The sequence below is a fragment of the Lepidochelys kempii genome, chromosome 1, assembly GCF_965140265.1.
Source record: "Lepidochelys kempii isolate rLepKem1 chromosome 1, rLepKem1.hap2, whole genome shotgun sequence".
NCBI lineage: Eukaryota > Metazoa > Chordata > Testudines > Cheloniidae > Lepidochelys > Lepidochelys kempii.
The window spans coordinates 171,331,549-171,348,961 of record NC_133256.1 but is presented as its reverse complement, the minus strand read 5'-3'; the positions used below and the strand labels follow the sequence as shown (position 1 = coordinate 171,348,961).

The 17,413-nt window shown below is 39.7% G+C and overlaps 1 protein-coding gene across 4 annotated transcripts in view; it reads left to right on the top strand.

The window, feature by feature from the left end:
- The window catches only part of NCAM2 (neural cell adhesion molecule 2), a 557,227-nt gene that overhangs the window by 400,243 nt on the left and 139,571 nt on the right, over positions 1-17,413 (top strand). For all 4 annotated transcript variants that reach the window (XR_012161242.1, XM_073363287.1, XM_073363298.1 and 1 more), the window contains exons 10-11: positions 9,774-9,961; positions 15,472-15,568. Coding sequence is in view for 3 of the 4 variants with exons in the window: in XM_073363287.1 (XP_073219388.1) it covers positions 9,774-9,961; positions 15,472-15,568 (285 nt within the window). In the remaining variant the exon portion in view is untranslated. The remainder of the gene's footprint in view (positions 1-9,773; positions 9,962-15,471; positions 15,569-17,413) is intronic.

The following is a 17,413-nucleotide window of genomic DNA, read 5'->3' as shown; positions in this document are numbered from 1 at the left end:
TTTTAATGATTTCTATTTTTCTGAAACACATACAATGTTTCTGTAAGAAACTGTGTGTATTTTTGTGAGGCAGATGCTAACTACTGAACCTTCATCAGGACATAATACAATACAATAAGCAATTAACGGCAATACAGGCCATACAAAAGCACACATACATACACCAGGACTTTTTCCATTATAATATGATCCTTAATTTTGTTGTAAAAAAGCAACTTATGGGGGTTATATTCTCCATGTGACATCTAGTCCCACTTAGATGAATCTGTGCTTGACTCGGGTGTCAACATTATTTTGTTCTGAATGTGGATTTTGCCACAGTGGTCACTGCCATTTCACCTTGAGACAGGATTGCTGTAATGCCCTCTGTGATACATGAAGAGGGGGAGGGGAGTAGCTCCCTTTGATGGACACCCAGCGATACAGTTAGCTGTAAAATTCCTCTTGGTCTGTTCTCTTCTTGCTGTAAAGGGTTAACAAGCCCACAGGTAAACGAAAAGGAGTGGGCACCTGACCAAAAGAGCAAATGGGAAGGTAGAACTTTTTAAAATTGGGAAAAAAACTTTCCCTTTGTCTGTTATTCTCTGGGCTGCAGGGACACAGAGCAGCAATGCTATAAGCAGAAAAGCTGTGTAAGGTTTGAACCAGGTATGAAAAGTATCTTCCATACCTAGAAGAAATAATTTGGATAGGGAATGTTTAGTTAGACACTATCAGGTTTATTTCTTATTTTGGCTTGTGGTTCTCCTCTGTGCTAATCCCAGATGCTTTTGTTTGCTTGTAACCTTTAAGCTGAAACCCAAGAAAGATATTTTGGGTGCTTAGTTTTTGTAATTGTTTCTTTTAAGATCTAGCAAAAAGCCTAAGATGTATTTTCTTTCTTTTTCTTTTTAATAAGATTTACCTTTTTTAAGAACAGGATTGGATTTTTGGTTTGTGAATATGCTGTTTGATTAGTTGTGGGCAACAGCTAATTTCCTTTGTTTTCTTTCTCAGCTCTTCCCTGGAGTGGGTGTGAAAGCTCTTGAGGGTACCTCACAGGAGGAATTCCCAAGTGTTCCTTCCTGAGTCCAAGGTTTTTGGTTTTTGGTTTTGTTTTTTTGCATTTGGATGGTGGCAGCGTTTACCAAGCCACAGTCAGAGAAAAGCTGTATCCTTGGGGGTTTAATACAAGCCTGGAGTGGCAAGTATTAATTTTTAAAATCCTTGCGGGCCCCCACTTCCTGCACTCAGAGTGACAGAGTGGGGATTCAGCCTTGACACCCTCTCCTGCTGTAATGCCCTTTCCTTTGGGATGGGTTGCTTAACATCACTGGGAAACTTCAGCTTCTGCAGAATATGGGAGCCCATTTGAGGAGCATTTCCTGAAGAAAATGCATAGTATACCTTCTGCTCTACAATCTGCACTAGATTTTTATTCACTTCCTGATGCAATTTATTGTATTGGTTATAGTCTTTTAAGATCTTAAGTGGTTGGGTCCTGCTTATCTCAGAGATCACTTCTCTTTTCTCATGATTCCATACCCTAGTTAAATCATAGAGTCACAGAAATGTAGGGCTAGAAGAGATCTTGAGGAGTTAAGTTCAATCTCCTGTGTCAAGGCAGGACCTAGTAAACTGAGACCATCCCTGACATGTGTTGTCTAACCTATTGTTAAAATCTTTCAATAATGGGGATTCCACAACCTCCCTTGGAAACCTGTTCCAGAGCTTAACTACCCTCATAGCTAGAAAGTTTTTCCTAATATCTAACCTAAATCTCCCTTGCTTCAGTTTAAGCCCATTAGTTCTTGTCCTAGCTCCATAGAGAACAACTGATCACAGTCGTCATTATAGCAGCCCTTAACAGTCTTCAAATATGTTGTTAGGTCCTCCCTCAGTTATCTTTTTTCAACACTAAACATGCCCAGTTTTGTTAACTTTTCCTCATAGGTCAGATTTTCTAAACTTTTAATCATTTTTGTTGCTCTCCTCTGGACTCTGTCCAGTTTGTCCATATCTTTCCTAAAGTAGGACCCCCAGAAATGGACACACTACTCCAGTTTAGAACTTACCAATACTGAGTAGAGAGTGATAGTTACTTCCCATGTCTTACATATGACACTCCTGTTAATACATCACAGAACGATATTAGCCTTTTTTACAACTGCATCCCATTGTTGACTCATCATCAATTTGTGATCCATTATAACTTCCAGATCCTTTTCTTCACTGATACCACTTAGCCAATTATTCCCATTTGTAGTTGTACATTTGATTTTTTTCTTCCAAGGTGCAGTAGTGTGCAGTTATCTTTATTGAATTTCATCTTATTGAACTGAGACCAGTTCTCCAATTTGTTATGGTCATTTTGAATTCCAATTCTGTTCTCCAAAGTGCTAGAAACCCCACCCAGCTTGGTATCATCTGTAAATTGAATATGCATACTCACCACTCTATTATCGAATCCATTAATGAAAATGTTGAATAGTATCGGACCCAGGACTGATTCCTGTGAGACACCACTAAATACATCCTCCCAGTTTGACAGTAAATCATTAATAATTACTCTCTGAGTATCATCTTTTAACCGGTTGTGCCACTTACCTTATAGTAATTTCTCCTAGACCACATTTCCCTAGTTTCTTTGGGAGAATGCCATGTGGGATTGTGTCAAAAGCCTTAGTATAATCAAGTTATATCACATATATTGCTTCCCCTCTACCCACTAGGCCAGTAACCCTGTCAAGGAAGGAAATTAGTGTGGTTTGTTCTTGACAAATCAATGCTGGTTATTCCTTATAATGCTGTTATCCTTTAGGTGCTTGCAAATAGATTGTAATAATTTGTTCAGGAATCTTTCCAGTGAAGTTAAGCTGATTGGTCTAGAATTCCTTAGGTCCTCTTTGTTCCCAGTTTTAAAGACAGGTACTATGTTTGCCCTTCTTCAGTCATCTGGACCCTCACCCATCTTCAATGAGTTCAGATTTGCAAACAATCCCTCCCGGTTGGTAAGAATGAAGGAGCTCATGAAGGGTCTTAAAGCATGGAATTTACCATGAAGGGCCATGGACTTTGGAATTTGATTCCCACATCGCTTTGCCAAAGCCCAGATCTGTTGACCTTTTTTCAGGGCTTCTGGGAGGTTGGGAAAACTGAGAGACCTTTTTTTTTAGTTTAGAATGCCAAGTGTTTTTGAACTGTTGATTTCAGAAGCAACTTTGTTTGAGGGACATTTGGTCCTATTTGTAATTTCCTTCTACTATTCTCTATGGCACCCTATTCCCATAACAGCCTAAGCATGAGTGTATGTGCCCTGAACATAAGATTCAGTCCATTTTTAAAAACATAATTGAATAAATAATGTAGGTCTCAGAAACTTGGATTTGTCTTTGTTTTTAAGAGGTTGATAGATGTCTCCTCTGGTAGTCTTCTGTTCTCCAAGATGTGTGTACCTACAGAAATTCACAACCTCCTCATTTGCCTTATAAAACTTCCCTTGATACAGGGGATGTGATTTGATCAAAAGTGAGTTAGAAACAGCACACAACCAGCCTGGATTATATCACTATCAAAAATCGGACCTTGAGGTGGAAAAGTTACTGCTGACCAGACAGAACAACTTGCCACCTTCTGCATCCACCCTAATGTCCACTAGTTCAGGAATATCAAGTAATTTTGAGAAATTATGTGCTATGGATTAGAAATTGCATATCTAAAATGCATGATGGGATTGCTGCATTTTGTGGCACATATTGCTGTGGTGTGACATGGTGCACACATACTTTCTTGGCTCTAGTATGCAGTGTCACTCTTACATATAATTCGGGGTATGCAAAAATTGCCTGCTGGGGGAGTGCCAGTTTTTCAGTTACCCTCCTGACCATTCTCCCTAATCAACCCATCATACCAGCAGTCGCCATAGTACTTAGGTTTAGTGCTGTAAGAGTGCTGAAGTCATCTAATCATAATGCAGGCAGATGCTATGGCAAGCTTTCCCATTCACAAAGCTCTGTTAATATGAAATATCAAATTCTGCAACTCCTCTGCTATTTCATCCTTCATGTAAAAGTACTTTCAGGCCAAAATCTGCCCTTTAGATATTACATATAAGTACCATAGCTCTGACTTAAGTATTTAAGTATTGCATGAACCGAGGTGTGATTAAATTACTCAGTATTATAACCTTTGGAAGAGTAAGATGAGCTCCTGCTTCTACCACAAAACTCAAGTATGGCCATGAGAACACATATTTTCACTCCTTATTAAATTAGATCCAGCTGCTGCCCTTTGGAAAAGGAAAAAGCTGAATACTTCTGAAAAGCTTTGCTTTCTCTCAGTAATAAATCATCCTTGACTACTGCGTTCAGAACTCCCAGTGATGTCAGTCAAGGCCAGTATATACACCTGTAACAGTAGCAGAATTACACCAGAAGATGATGTTCTTTCACAAAGGCAAATATGGAAGGAATTTGTATATTTGCATTTCAAAAAACACATACTTAAACCATTCCTAAGGCTAGACGTCAGCATTTGTTCTGGTCTCATAGCTCCTAACACTCCCCTTAAATATAAACTGATTATTTTAGTCTTTTCACGGACTTACAGTTTTCCCTCCAGATCCACCATTTTCTAATAGTGTAATACATTTTAGTGTTGATTTCAATTTAATTTTACCCACATTTAGCTAAGCTACCCTCTTGTGGAGGAGACTTCAAGTACACATGCTGAAGATATGTGGATATACCATCTCTGCTTTTTCAGTAGGGGGACAGTGTACTATTGGATCTTCAAATATTACTTATTGGATTACTGTAGTGTTTAGAGACCTCAGTCAAGATTAGAGCCCTATTGTGCTAGGTGCTGTACATATACATAGGAAAAGGCTATCCCTGCGCCAAAGATCTTACAATCTAAATAGAAATCTAAATCTAAACAGAAAAAGGATGGGGGAGAGGAATATTAATTGTCCTGTTTTACACTCCAGGAACTGAGAAAGTGAGTAACTTGCTGAAGGTCACATATGAAGTCTTTGACAGAGACAGGCACTGAACCCAGTGCTCATAGATCTCAGTTCAGTTGTAAACACAAGACCATCTTCTTTCATTCAGTTAGTTTTAGAGGCTGTAGCCTGATCTGTAGATTAAGAATAAAAAATCCCTGTTATCACTTTGAGGGTTGACAGGTTTTTGTCCCAAGATCAGGCCCAGTATTATTAAAAATTATTGTATAGTTAGGAACCCTGATTTGCACAACTGCAACACTCACACTATAGGAACTCCTTTATATTTACAAATAATTAATTTATTCATACATTTAGCAAAGTCACACACACTCTAACTCAGTAAGGTAGATAGAGATAGAGATAGAGATAACACAGAAAGTACATCTGAACATCCATACTCACACCATCCCTTGCAGAACAACCTGAAACGTTAGCCATTATCTTCCTCATCACCATCATCTTCCTCATCTTCACCAGTAGCCATCATTCTGGGCCCTCCCAAGGGCTACATTTCTCTCCCCGCTCCCCTGGCATGCCACTTTTATAATATGTTATGCTGACTTACCATGTCTAATGCATATTTAATAGGAGTTTCTTCCCCCCTTCCTTATTTGTATTTTCTCCCCTTATCAATGTTAAGGTGTCCTCCTTCTATAGGTTAGTGTATTTACGATTTCACCCCGTTATCATATATGTCAATTTGTTGTCATGGCACTCTTGCAGTCAGATGTTCCATCCAAAACCTCTAGAAGCTGGTGTCAGTTAATGTTCTCAGGTTATGTCATTATGGAAGAAAATCCCCCTACACTGTAGTTCCAGTTCCCCCAAATTTATGAGTTACCTAAATTAATCTATGCCAAAGTTCATAGGCCACAAGCCTCATGCTAACTGCTGAAGCCAATGTCTTACAGGATACAAGCCTGTAGGTTCCTTGTATTACTGCTGAATATAATAAAACAGAATATAATGGAAAGCAGAATATAATAGAGGTAAGATTGCCCACTAGGCTATAAGACGGCTAACAACCATTTACATATATGAAGAAAGCCAAATTTCAGACATTCAGATTCCAAAGATGGCACTACTATGTGATCAGCTTCTAGGATATGTTCTCAGTGGACATATGTTCTTTTTTCTTCCAAAATGAAAAAGACTAAAAAATTTTAATTTTGACTTTGATTAACACACTGAATTTTTCTTTAATACCCCTAAAATATAACAAGAGTGTGATTAAAAAATTTACTAGCAACAATGAGATTAAAATTCATCCAACCTCTTCAGATTAATAGGGATTATTTACAGAAGCAGGAGATGGACTAGGGATGCATCATCTTCCTTTAATTCAGCTAGGGGGCCATTGGATGCCTGTTTTACTCTGAGGAACACTGAGATTACATCAATACTTGGAGAAAGAGGTGTGATTGAAGCAGCTCGTGTAAACATACTCACTCTATCTCTCATCAACTAGCACGCTACAAATAGTAATGTAGCCACAGCAACATAGATTCCAAGTCCAGAAGACTCCATTGTGCTTATTTACTATGTCTTTATCCATAACCTAGAACATCCCAACAATAATTCCTAGAGCATGTCTTTCAGAAAAACATCCAGTCTTGATTTAAAAATTGTTAGTGATGGGGAAGCCACCACAACCCTTGATAAACTGTTACAATGGTTACTTTCTTTTAAAATTGTACCCCTAATTTCCAGTCTGAATTTGTCTAACTTCAACTTCCAGTCATTGGATCACTGCATAGGTGGTGGCAAACAGCAGTGTAAGAACAAACACAGTGCGTACAAGGACCCTGTACATATTTAATCAGAGGTGGCGAGTCCATGCCATCACTCACCGATACCCATGCTACTGTAGCTACAATACTGTTTCTCGGGCATTAGCTCTTTGAGAGCGAGAACAAGTATGTCTTCAGGAGCTGGGAATCACACCCCCAGCTCCAAGTGTAGACATGGCCTAACTGGGAGAAGACAGGATTGTAGTGGTCATATCACAATCTGCCAATTCCCTATTGGTGGTCAGCATGGCAACTAGGTAGGCTTGCACACTCCCCAGCTGGCCACCTGCTTAGCCTGGCAATTTTAAAGGCATGTATGCAACAGCGGTGCAGCCTTCTTTTGTCCTGCCCCTTCCCTTAAAGTTTTCTTAAAGGACTAGGATTAAATTCATCCTAACTAAGTACAAGGATACTAATCATCAGGATTCAGGATAGAGTGGATAGTGGGTAATACATGTCACTGTCTCTAACCTCAGGTTTTACAGATGCTTTCTTGTGATGCTTTGGATTTTCCTCTTTGTGTCATAATGTACCCTTTGTCAGCCACTTTAGACCACAGGTAAGAGAGGGATTCCAAAAATTTGACCACAAGAGATTGGTGAAAGTTTTGCCATGTGAGATGAGGGCTTATGCTCTCAGTACAACAACTAGGTTGCTTTCATAATATACATAAACTTTTGGGCAGTTGATCCCTGGTGCACTTTATTATACTAGGTGTGGCTTTAGTTTCTTTCAGATTATATGCCTGGAGACTAGGACAGGCCCTCCATTGCATTTCTAAGATTTAGCTTTCATAGGCTTCTTGTTACTGGCCATTAATTGTTCATCGTTTTTTGGCCATAATAAAGCTGCAACCAATTTTATTAATTTTTTTCTCTAAGTTAACTATGTAGATATCTTCCTTCCAACAAGCTAGCAGCAAAGTAGTTATGTGCACTTTGTCAAGTCAGAGCTCAGAAGGATTCAAATGATATGGTATAGAGTTATTTAGAGCAGTAACAAATAAAATACTCTGAAAGAGATTAACTAGGGCCTCATCTAATACAGTATTACCAGAAGAGAATTTTTCCAAAATAAGAGATCCAGAATCCATCATGAACATAAGAATGGTCATACTGGGTGAGACCAAAGGTCCTGTGTTCCAACAGTGGCCAGTACCAGATACTTCAGTGGGAATGAACAGAACAAGGCAATTTATCCAGTGATCTATGCCCTGTTGTCCAGTCCCAGTTTCTGGCAGTCAGCGGTTTAGGGACACCTAGAGCATGGGGATGCATCTTCACTAATAGCAGTTAGACCTATCCTCCAAGAATTTACCTAATGCTTTTTTGAAGCCACTGATATTTTGGTCTTCACAACATCCCCTAGCAATGAGTTCCACAGGTTGACTGTGCATTGTGTGGAGAACTGCTTACTTATGTTTGTTTTAACCCCACTGCCTATTAATTTCATTGGGTGATCCCTGATTCTTACGTTCTGGGAATAAGTAAATAAGACTTCCGTATTCACTTTTGCCACAGCATTCATGATTTTATAGACATCTATGACATCCCCTCTTAGTTGTCTCTTTTCTAAAATGAATAGTACCAGTCCTTTAATCTCTCCTCATATGGAAGCTGCTCCATCCCTCTGATCTTTTTTTTTTTTTTGCCGTTCTCTTCAACTTTTCCAGTTCATATGAATCTAATCTATCAATAGATAGATAGGTATAGATTTGATATAGATATATAGATGGGACAACAAGAATGACTGCCCTGCACCAAAAGCGGGGGGCCATTGTCCAGGCTTGCTGGAGGAAGACAGTAGTGCTTTATGGCAAGCATGGGGCAAAGGGGAAGAGAACAGAGTTCAGAAACTGCTGCAAATAGGTGGTGTTGGTCTGCTTTGCAGCACTGACTCATCCCCTTGGAATGTAAGAGTGGAAGGCTTTAAAGGTGCAAGCTCTGGCATTGGAAACCTCTTTCTCCATGCAGCAGGCAAGGCAGCACCCACCCTCCCTCCCCTTAAGGCATGATTATCAGGTGGGTTTGAACCTGTTGTGGGCATTGTGGTAGTCACTCCTTTTTGAGAGGTCGGGAAGGAATTTTTTCCCTCACCACCATATTGGCTTTGGTGGAGTAGGTTTTTTTCACCTTCCCCACAGCGGGTGTTAGGGAGGACCTATTATGCTGAGCATAAAAGGTGTGGTAGGCTGTATGTCACAACTTACTTGGTAAGTGTGCGGCGGATGTCCAGTGCAGGTTCTCCATTGGGAAGGCATCCAGTGACCAGACGAATGGCCTGGTAAAGGACTTAAAAAAGGTGGCGTTGGTTAAATTAACAGAACGGTGGGGGGGGGGGGTTGGGCTCCTATGGTTGGAACGGCATGGAGCCAAACCCCCTCTCTTGTAGCCCACCTTACCCCTCCTACGAGGGGGTGTGGATGGTAAGGTCCCAACAATGGATTTGCTGGTGGGACCTGGATGGAAAAAGAGGGGGAGCTGGTGGAAGCCACATTCCCAGTTAATTACAAAACAAACAGGGTTTACGTTCACTGTACACTTTTTTCTCTCAGGTAGTCCCAGACATCTAATAATAAAGTTGCAGCCTGATTAAATCCATATCAAGTGTCTCCTGTCCTTCTTTTGGTATAGCTGGACAACTGCACACAGTATTCAACAGTACTCAAGGTCTGGGCATACAATAGATTTATATAATGGCATTATGATATTTTCTATCTTATTATCTATTTCTTTCCTATTGGTTCCTAAAATTCTGTTAGCTTTTTTGACTGCCACTGCACATTGATGGGATGGTTTGAGAGAACTATCCAAGATGACTACGTGAGAAACTCATAGATGAGAATTGACATTGGAGCAGTCCACATTATGAAATGACACATTTCTAAATTCAGATTTCTATGATAACCTCAATAGTATATACCTGAATAAAAATGTGTTGCATTTTTTATGGAAACAGAGGCAGATTACATATTTGTTTCATACTCTCTTTTTTTGCAGATGCTCCAACATTTGTGTCAAATCAAACCTTGTATTATTCTTGGGAAGGCAATCCTATCAATATAAGTTGTGAAGTACTATCTAATCCTATAGCTTCAGTTCACTGGAGAAGAGGAAAATTGGTTTTACCAGCAAAAAACACTACCCATTTAAAGACGTACAGTGCAGGAAGAAAGCTGATATTAGAGGTAAGGCTTTAAATGTAAATTAGCACGTTACATTTATCAGTGTGGAGTCATTTAATTTCTTCACCGGTCAGGAATTATTACTGGGGTTGTATAAAACACTTGCAGATCAGATCTGTGATGTAATGAAGAAGTTTCAGGGGGAAAAAAATCTTATGAGCTATTTATCTCCATATTCCTTGTGATCAGCTAGAAAGAAGTCCTTGGTTCTAATCAATTGTCTTGCCTTCAGTTCACCACTCTCAGTGAACATTAATATAACCTGAGTTTTTTGCAGAGTAGTAAATAAAACATGAAGATTTAAAAAATAGTAAAACTGATTCAGTAGATTGATATTATCAATGATTTAGTGCCTGCATTAAAAAAAATTGGCTATTTCAGTCCAGCTCAAAGCAGACAGGTATATGCAATACAAAACTAATTGTCTTGTTGTAAGTCTCCATAACAAGGCTGTTGTATAGAGACTAAAGTCCTTTCTTATCTCCTAGAGCCAGTCCCAATAAGTCAGGAACAAGCTATGTTGTCTGCCACACATGAGGAAAAAGAAGATGCCAAGGATGTGATTTAATTAGGCCCCAACAATTTTATTAACTTAACTCATCTGGGAACTATCCTGCAATAACTCATACAGTGCAGGTCATGATTCCTTCCTTAATAATTTTCACCTGGGGCAGGACTGATGTCAGCCCCTCCCCACTCAACAGCTGGTCCCTAGCCCATTGCTTGGACTCCAGCACTCTCTTCTCATGTGAGGGTTGAGGAGGTGGAGAAGAGGAGATTGTCTCCTCACTGTACCAGACACCAGTCCTGTTTCCCGCCTTTTTTAGGGAATGCCTTTCCCTAAGTCCATTTCCAGTTCTGGTTTATCGGGGAAATGGACCCCAATGAAGTTAGTAAATATGGAAATAAAGGTTATGTACTGGCATCCTGATGCACTACAACAAAATACATCAAAAATATGTAAAATGAAAGGAATGAAGTAGCATTGCTAACATGTACATTATTTCAGATAAGTATCTGATCTAGTTATTCTACTAAAGTTATAAAGACAGTAGAAAACAGTTATGAAGTTTTAACATACATTTGGCTCATAGTTTCAGTAGGGCAGCCCCTGAAGAGTCAGAAAGAGTCTTCCTCAGAAGAGTGTTGTGAAGGTAAATGAATTAATATATATCAAGTGCTTTGGTGTCCTTGAATGAAAAGTGCTCTAAAAGTGAAAAAGAATATTATCACTCCTGGGGAGGGATAATTTCTCAGTATTACATATATAAAATTACACAAGACATAATGTTTTAGATCTTCCATTTGTGTGAGTAAAACAAATGTATTTTATATCTGATTGCTAATATATTTTTACATTAAATCTAATCCTAATGAGTTGCTTTGTTCCTAATTCTTTGATAATTTAGTGCTGAATAGATTGTGGGAAAGTTTCCTGTGTAATTTCAGCAAATCCGTGTAGTCTATAAAATACAATGCAGTGCTTACTGTTGACACATGTGCTTCTAAGTTGTCAGTGGGCCTTATCATGTTTCCCTTGAGGTCAGCGAAAACCCTGTCATTGATTTCATAGGGAGCAGGATAGTATCTGCTTACTATCATGCCAACAAGATTTTAAGAGACTGTAAGAGAAAATGGGTTCAAAGTCACTGTGAATTTGACACAAACAAATACTACTGGCTAGCTAGCTATTCTATGTCACTATCTTTAGACTGTCTTCTTTTAAATTGAGTTTGTAGTTATGTCACATGAAAAGGAGGTTCATAGATGAAGTTTGATTTTAAAGCATGAATCCACTGACTGTTTGTTTGAGGCTCCCAGGGTCAGCCGGCCCACAACATTTTGGCACCTGAGGCAGGGAGCTCAAATGATGCCCCCAGGCACCCTCGCTTGGGCCAAAACTTTGAAAGGTCTCAGTTCTACCTTCTTCCTGTTCTACTCCTCTCAAGCACCTGGTTAAATAATTCAACTTTGAATTGTTGTTTGGGACTGGGATTGTCCTGTGCCTCATAATCAACATGTCTTCTCCTTCGGTGACTCTTGTATTCTTGAATGGGTGGGAAAATAGCTTCAGTGTGAAGATCCTCTGCCAACTTCTGTGCACTCTTCAGAACGTTTTGAAATCCCTCATCTGACCGGTAAGACTGTAGGTATGACTTTGCTTTGCCCAGTTGTTACATTGCTCCAGATATATCAAGGTCAACACCTTGGAGTCTCTTGCTTACAACATTTATTTCCAACAGTGTGTCATGCCTCAACACTAAGCCACACAGAAATTTGAAGTTAGATATGTTTCTGGTGATTCCATTTCCCTCTGCCACTATTCTCCCACGAACAGTTTCTGTCATAGCATTACCCTCCATAATAGCAACTATGGCATCGTCTATCTTCCCAATTTGGTGTTTGAAAGGCTTTATCATCTCCACTTGACTTTCCCATCGTGTGGCACTCAGTGGTTTCAGTGTCAGAGAGGATGTTCCCAGAAGTTGCTTCAAAATTTGCTATCGATGAGTTGATGCAGAGAAAAATACATAGATGCTTTGAATTACATCAAAAAATTCAGCAGCCTCACTAGAAGCTGATGCTGCATCACTGACCACCAAGTTCAATGAATGAGAACTGCATGGGACCAAAAAACCTCGAGGGTTTAACTCTTGGATCTGTGTCTTCAGTCCTCTGTTCTTTCCTCTCATGTTGGCACCATTATCGTAGCCCTGACCTCTCATGTCAGCTATCACAATTCCCGTATCTTCCAGCTTTTTAAGAAGCACATTTGTCATACCAGTTCCTGTAGTATCATCAATGTCAATAAATTCTAGAAAATGCTCTCTGACAGTCACCATTGCAGGGACATTTTCACTAGGTTCTGTTGTTGTTACAAAATGCACCATTAAAGTAATTTGTTCTATACGGCTGATGTCAGGTGTGCAGTCCAGAATAACAGAGTAATATCTTGCTGACTTCAGATCTGCCACAATCTTCTGCTTGGCTTTTGTTGCCAGTAACTGTATGATCTCATTTTGAATTGTTTTTCCAAGGTAGTAGTGTGTGTACATTGCTTGGGTGGTGACTCTTCTTAGATGCTCCTGGAGTACAGCATTAAACTCAGCCATCAGCTCCACAATTTTAAGGAAGTTTCCATTGTTTGGTACATACAGCTGATCTGAAGTGACACACCATGCTAGGTTTTGGGTAGCAAGCATTCTCACAATGGCAATGAGCCTTTTCAGATAATTTTGCCAGTAAAGAGACTCTGATGCAATTTTCTCTTGATGCTGATCATCTATGGTGGCCTTTGACCTTAGTCTCATCTCAAGCTCTTTCCACCTATGGAATGCTCTCTGGTGATTTGCTACCTTCTCATGCCATGCCAGATTTCTAGCCAGATTTTTCCAGTCCTTTGTTCCTGTAGAACCCAATTTGGCTGGAACATTAGACTGGAAGAGTTTGCAACAGAAACAGTATGCAGGATTCTGGGTTTTTGAGTACATAAGGCATGACCTCTCTACTTTGTCACCATTGGGGATTTCACGCCAGTAATGTGTCTATTTTAATTGTCTTTGGGGAACATGAAGTGGCCCATGCAGTACAAGGAGGTCCCTCAGGCTACTGCACAAGTGGGTCCACAGTTCTGCATCGTCTAGACTTAAGGAACTAAACTCAGCAGCAGCTGTTTCTTGTGCCTCTACCACACTCTTCTCTGATCTATACTTTTCTTCAGGAATGTGCATGGTTGCATCCATTTGAGATGGAGATATGGATGTTGCAGTAGCTGCCAGGTCACCTGCACTCTGACTAACTGGAAGATCAGGCATCTCCTCACCATTCACATCTTCACTGGGGCCGGAAGGCTCACCATGAACATTTATGTCTATGTATCTCAGGAGAGCTCCTTCCTGCTTAGATAGTAAAGCTTTCTTTGCTTTCTTTGTTTTTTTGAATGCTGCCCCAGAGGGGTGTTTTCTTCTTTCACTCATGACTGCTGTTCTGTGCCAGCTATAGTGGCTCTCAACACTCAATTGAAGGGGACAAATAAGCAGGCTGGTAGCAGGGCCTGAATGAGGAAGATATCAACATCTTAAGGGCCCAACTGGGTCCTACTACTTCAGTTGACTGCCTGTTCTCCTCAAGTGGGTTCAGGGAAGCAGCAGGAAACAGGAAGCTCCCTGAGAAGCTGGTGTTAATCCATCCAGGCTCTTAGGGGTGCTAGAGAGGCACCCTCCTCCTCCTCCTCCTGGCCATTTGGACACTGCTACCACGCACTAAAAGTTCCATAGTGCTTTTTGACCCATTGATGTTTCAAACAACAGTAGATCAAAGTGCTCTGTGGAACTTTTAATGCCCAGTCGCTATGTTCACACTGCAATTTATTATGTGACTACTAGTATGCTGCAGATTTATACCCCAGCTTGCCATGCACTAACTCTCTATATGGACAAGTTCTAAGAATCCAGTGTTTTAAATCAGGGGTTCACAGGACAAATTATTTGGTGGCCTCATAGTGCAGCCACCAACTGTTCCAGGTGGCCGCTCTCACACTTTTTCGTAAAATACTTAATTAGCTGTAGGAAAAACAAAGAAATATGCACAAATACATGTCCAAATCATTGTAATTGATTTAATGCTAGCTAAGAATTCTGTTGTGAAAAGGCTGCTGCCTCACTACCCCAGGGCTGAACCCAAAGCCTGAGCCCCCCCCTACCCCCTTCGGGGAAGGTGGAGACACTCACTGGCTGCCTGGTCCACCCACATTGTGCCCCAGGTATCTCCATAGCAACCAATATCAAGGTGGTGTACCCAGGAGCAACGAGGAGGGAGAGGGGCTGCTGCTTTGCCCACCCCACCCACCATCACAGCCCAAGAGGCTGTGGACACAAGGAAAGCCCCTGGTGACCACATCTGAGAAACGCCGTTTTAAATTAAAATAGTATTACTCAAATAAGGAAATACATTTAATACCTTTCCCCTACCAATATTTCACAGCCATGCTACTGTCCAATGATCACAGATAAGGCTATGCATACCCTGAATCTTGCAGTGTCCATTTGTGAGGGACCAGATATCCTGGAAGACAGCTCACCTTCCTCTTTGAGCCTACCCCTAATGTTAGGTTAAATGTTTCCAGAGGGCTCATAGCCTGGTCCCTTCCTCTTTCTTGGGACAAAGTGGCCTCCTTTGCATATTATGGACAGAAGGAGGGGTCATGTTGCCTTTAACTTCCCTAGAGGATGTTTTCTATTCAGTGGTGTAACTGTGGATTTGAAATATTTCACCTTGTCCTTCTGTTGTTTAATGAATATTTTTTTTCATACAAGCTTTGAAAAAGAGAGAATTTGTTACAGATCTACCACTTTTATGTCACCATTTTGTGAAATGTATTTGATAAGGTAAAATAAGGGAACATCCTAATACAGTTTAAAGAGAATTAATTTAAATTTTGAGAAGGTCAATGGCATTTTTGTAATTAATCATTAGAAAATAATATTTAAAATTTGTTTATGCTTCTTTTAAAGATTGCTCCCACATCTGACAATGATTTTGGGCGATACAACTGCACAGCTACTAACAGAATAGGAACGAGACATCAGGAATACACCCTTGGGCAAGCCGGTGAGTATATTGTGTCCAAGTTACTATATCCATACCTTTGTATTTTTACCACTGTGAAGTACAATTGGACTTTTTCCGTTCACTTAATTCCACTGGAGCCTTTAGAACTGTCTTTTTAGTCCTCATAAAATGTGACATTGTGTAGGTAAAACAAACTGGTTCTCACAAAATAAGATCTTCCCAAAATTTTTGCACTGAACTTGAACTTTAATGGGGTAACTCTTGTTTTATGCCAGTGTAAGAAAAGGAGAATCAGGTCCATCTCTTTCATTTTTGCATCCAGTGTTTCCATGTGAGGACCAGGATCAGAACTAAAAGTGCTGAAATACTGCAGCAAAGCCTATTTTCAAGAGATGTATAGTCCAGGTCTGCCAACTAAAAGTGCAGAATTTTTCCTCCATTTTAGAAGTCCAGTTAAATCCATGGGTTGTACAGGTGTAATTTAGAGCAGGATTTGGCCCAAGGATTTAGGATTAAATTAATTCAAGCTGTCAGACTTTTGGATGCTAATTGCAACAGAACTTTTGGAAGTTTTTAAATTCATCTAGAGGATTGTAGATTAATTTTAAAATAAATTTGTGTATTCACCCTTTGGCAGTGCTCACAAATATGCTCGGTTTTGCAGAGTACTGAGTATGTGGAAGGATTTTTTTCTTGTTGAATGACGAAAAGAATACACCAGATTTGGTTTCATAGCATTTTTTCACTTCTCACATGTCAAATGCCAAAATAGAGCAGTGAAACTTCGCCAAGTTTACAGGATCAAAAAACAGTAAGGGCCAATTCTTTAGATGATATAAATCAGCATAGTTCTGCTGAACTCATTCCAATTTACAACCACTGAGGAGCTGGTCATAGATCATTTTTCTACTTTAGCTAACTAGAGTTACATAAAGGAGGTCTTGGTGTTTTTGTTTTGTCTTTTAGTAGTGTAAGGAATTATTTTATACGATATTTTTCTGCAATCTGCTTTGTTGCAACTGTAATAAAATGTAAGGCTAAAGAATAAGATATACTCTTTACAATCCTAATGGGAATATATATTTGGTATTATTGCTACTTTATGCATTTTCAGACTGAAGGGAGACTGTCTGATGTTTCCTTTACTTTTACTTTTAAACTTTTATAACACATTGCACTATAGACTACACTTTTATTTCAGTGTTTCAAGAGTTGCAGAAGCAAATTGTGTTATTTATTAAGGGGATTTACTGTGTAGAAACCATGCACAGCTTTGAAAGTTTACCCCATTACCTCTAAAGAAAAGACGGTTTTAAACATCTTTGATCTTTCTGGTTGTGGTACATCTCTCCTTTGTAACAATTATCAAAACAGTTGTGCTGCCAACAGTAGCTGAAAGTATTATTTATCAGAAACTAAGTAGACTTTCCATCCAACTTTAAGTGAGCCTGGTAAACACTCGAGAAAAACATTTTTGATCCTACTTTGGTTTGCCTTTGCCCCCTGCCAGTGAATCAAAATATATATTCCGGGAACCTCCTAATCTGCCTTTTGCATAGAAACACCATCAGGCTCCAAGCATTACACATAAAGCGAATTCCTTGCCCTACCTCCTCACTCAGCCTCTCCACAACTCAGAACCTCCCACAACTTAGAATCCACTCCCAGAAATGAAAATATTTTACCTTAGTTGTGTAGAAATAAAACAGAAAAGATCTGCTTGTGGAACATTTACTCATGTTGGTGAGTATTTACTGAAGTGGTCACATATAATGGGGCTATTTGTGTGAGTAAGCTTCTACAACTAGGCCAAAAACACACATGTAGCAACTTATCTGATTATCTTCTAGTGTCCCCACTTACTTGGGTTCAAGACTTTAGACT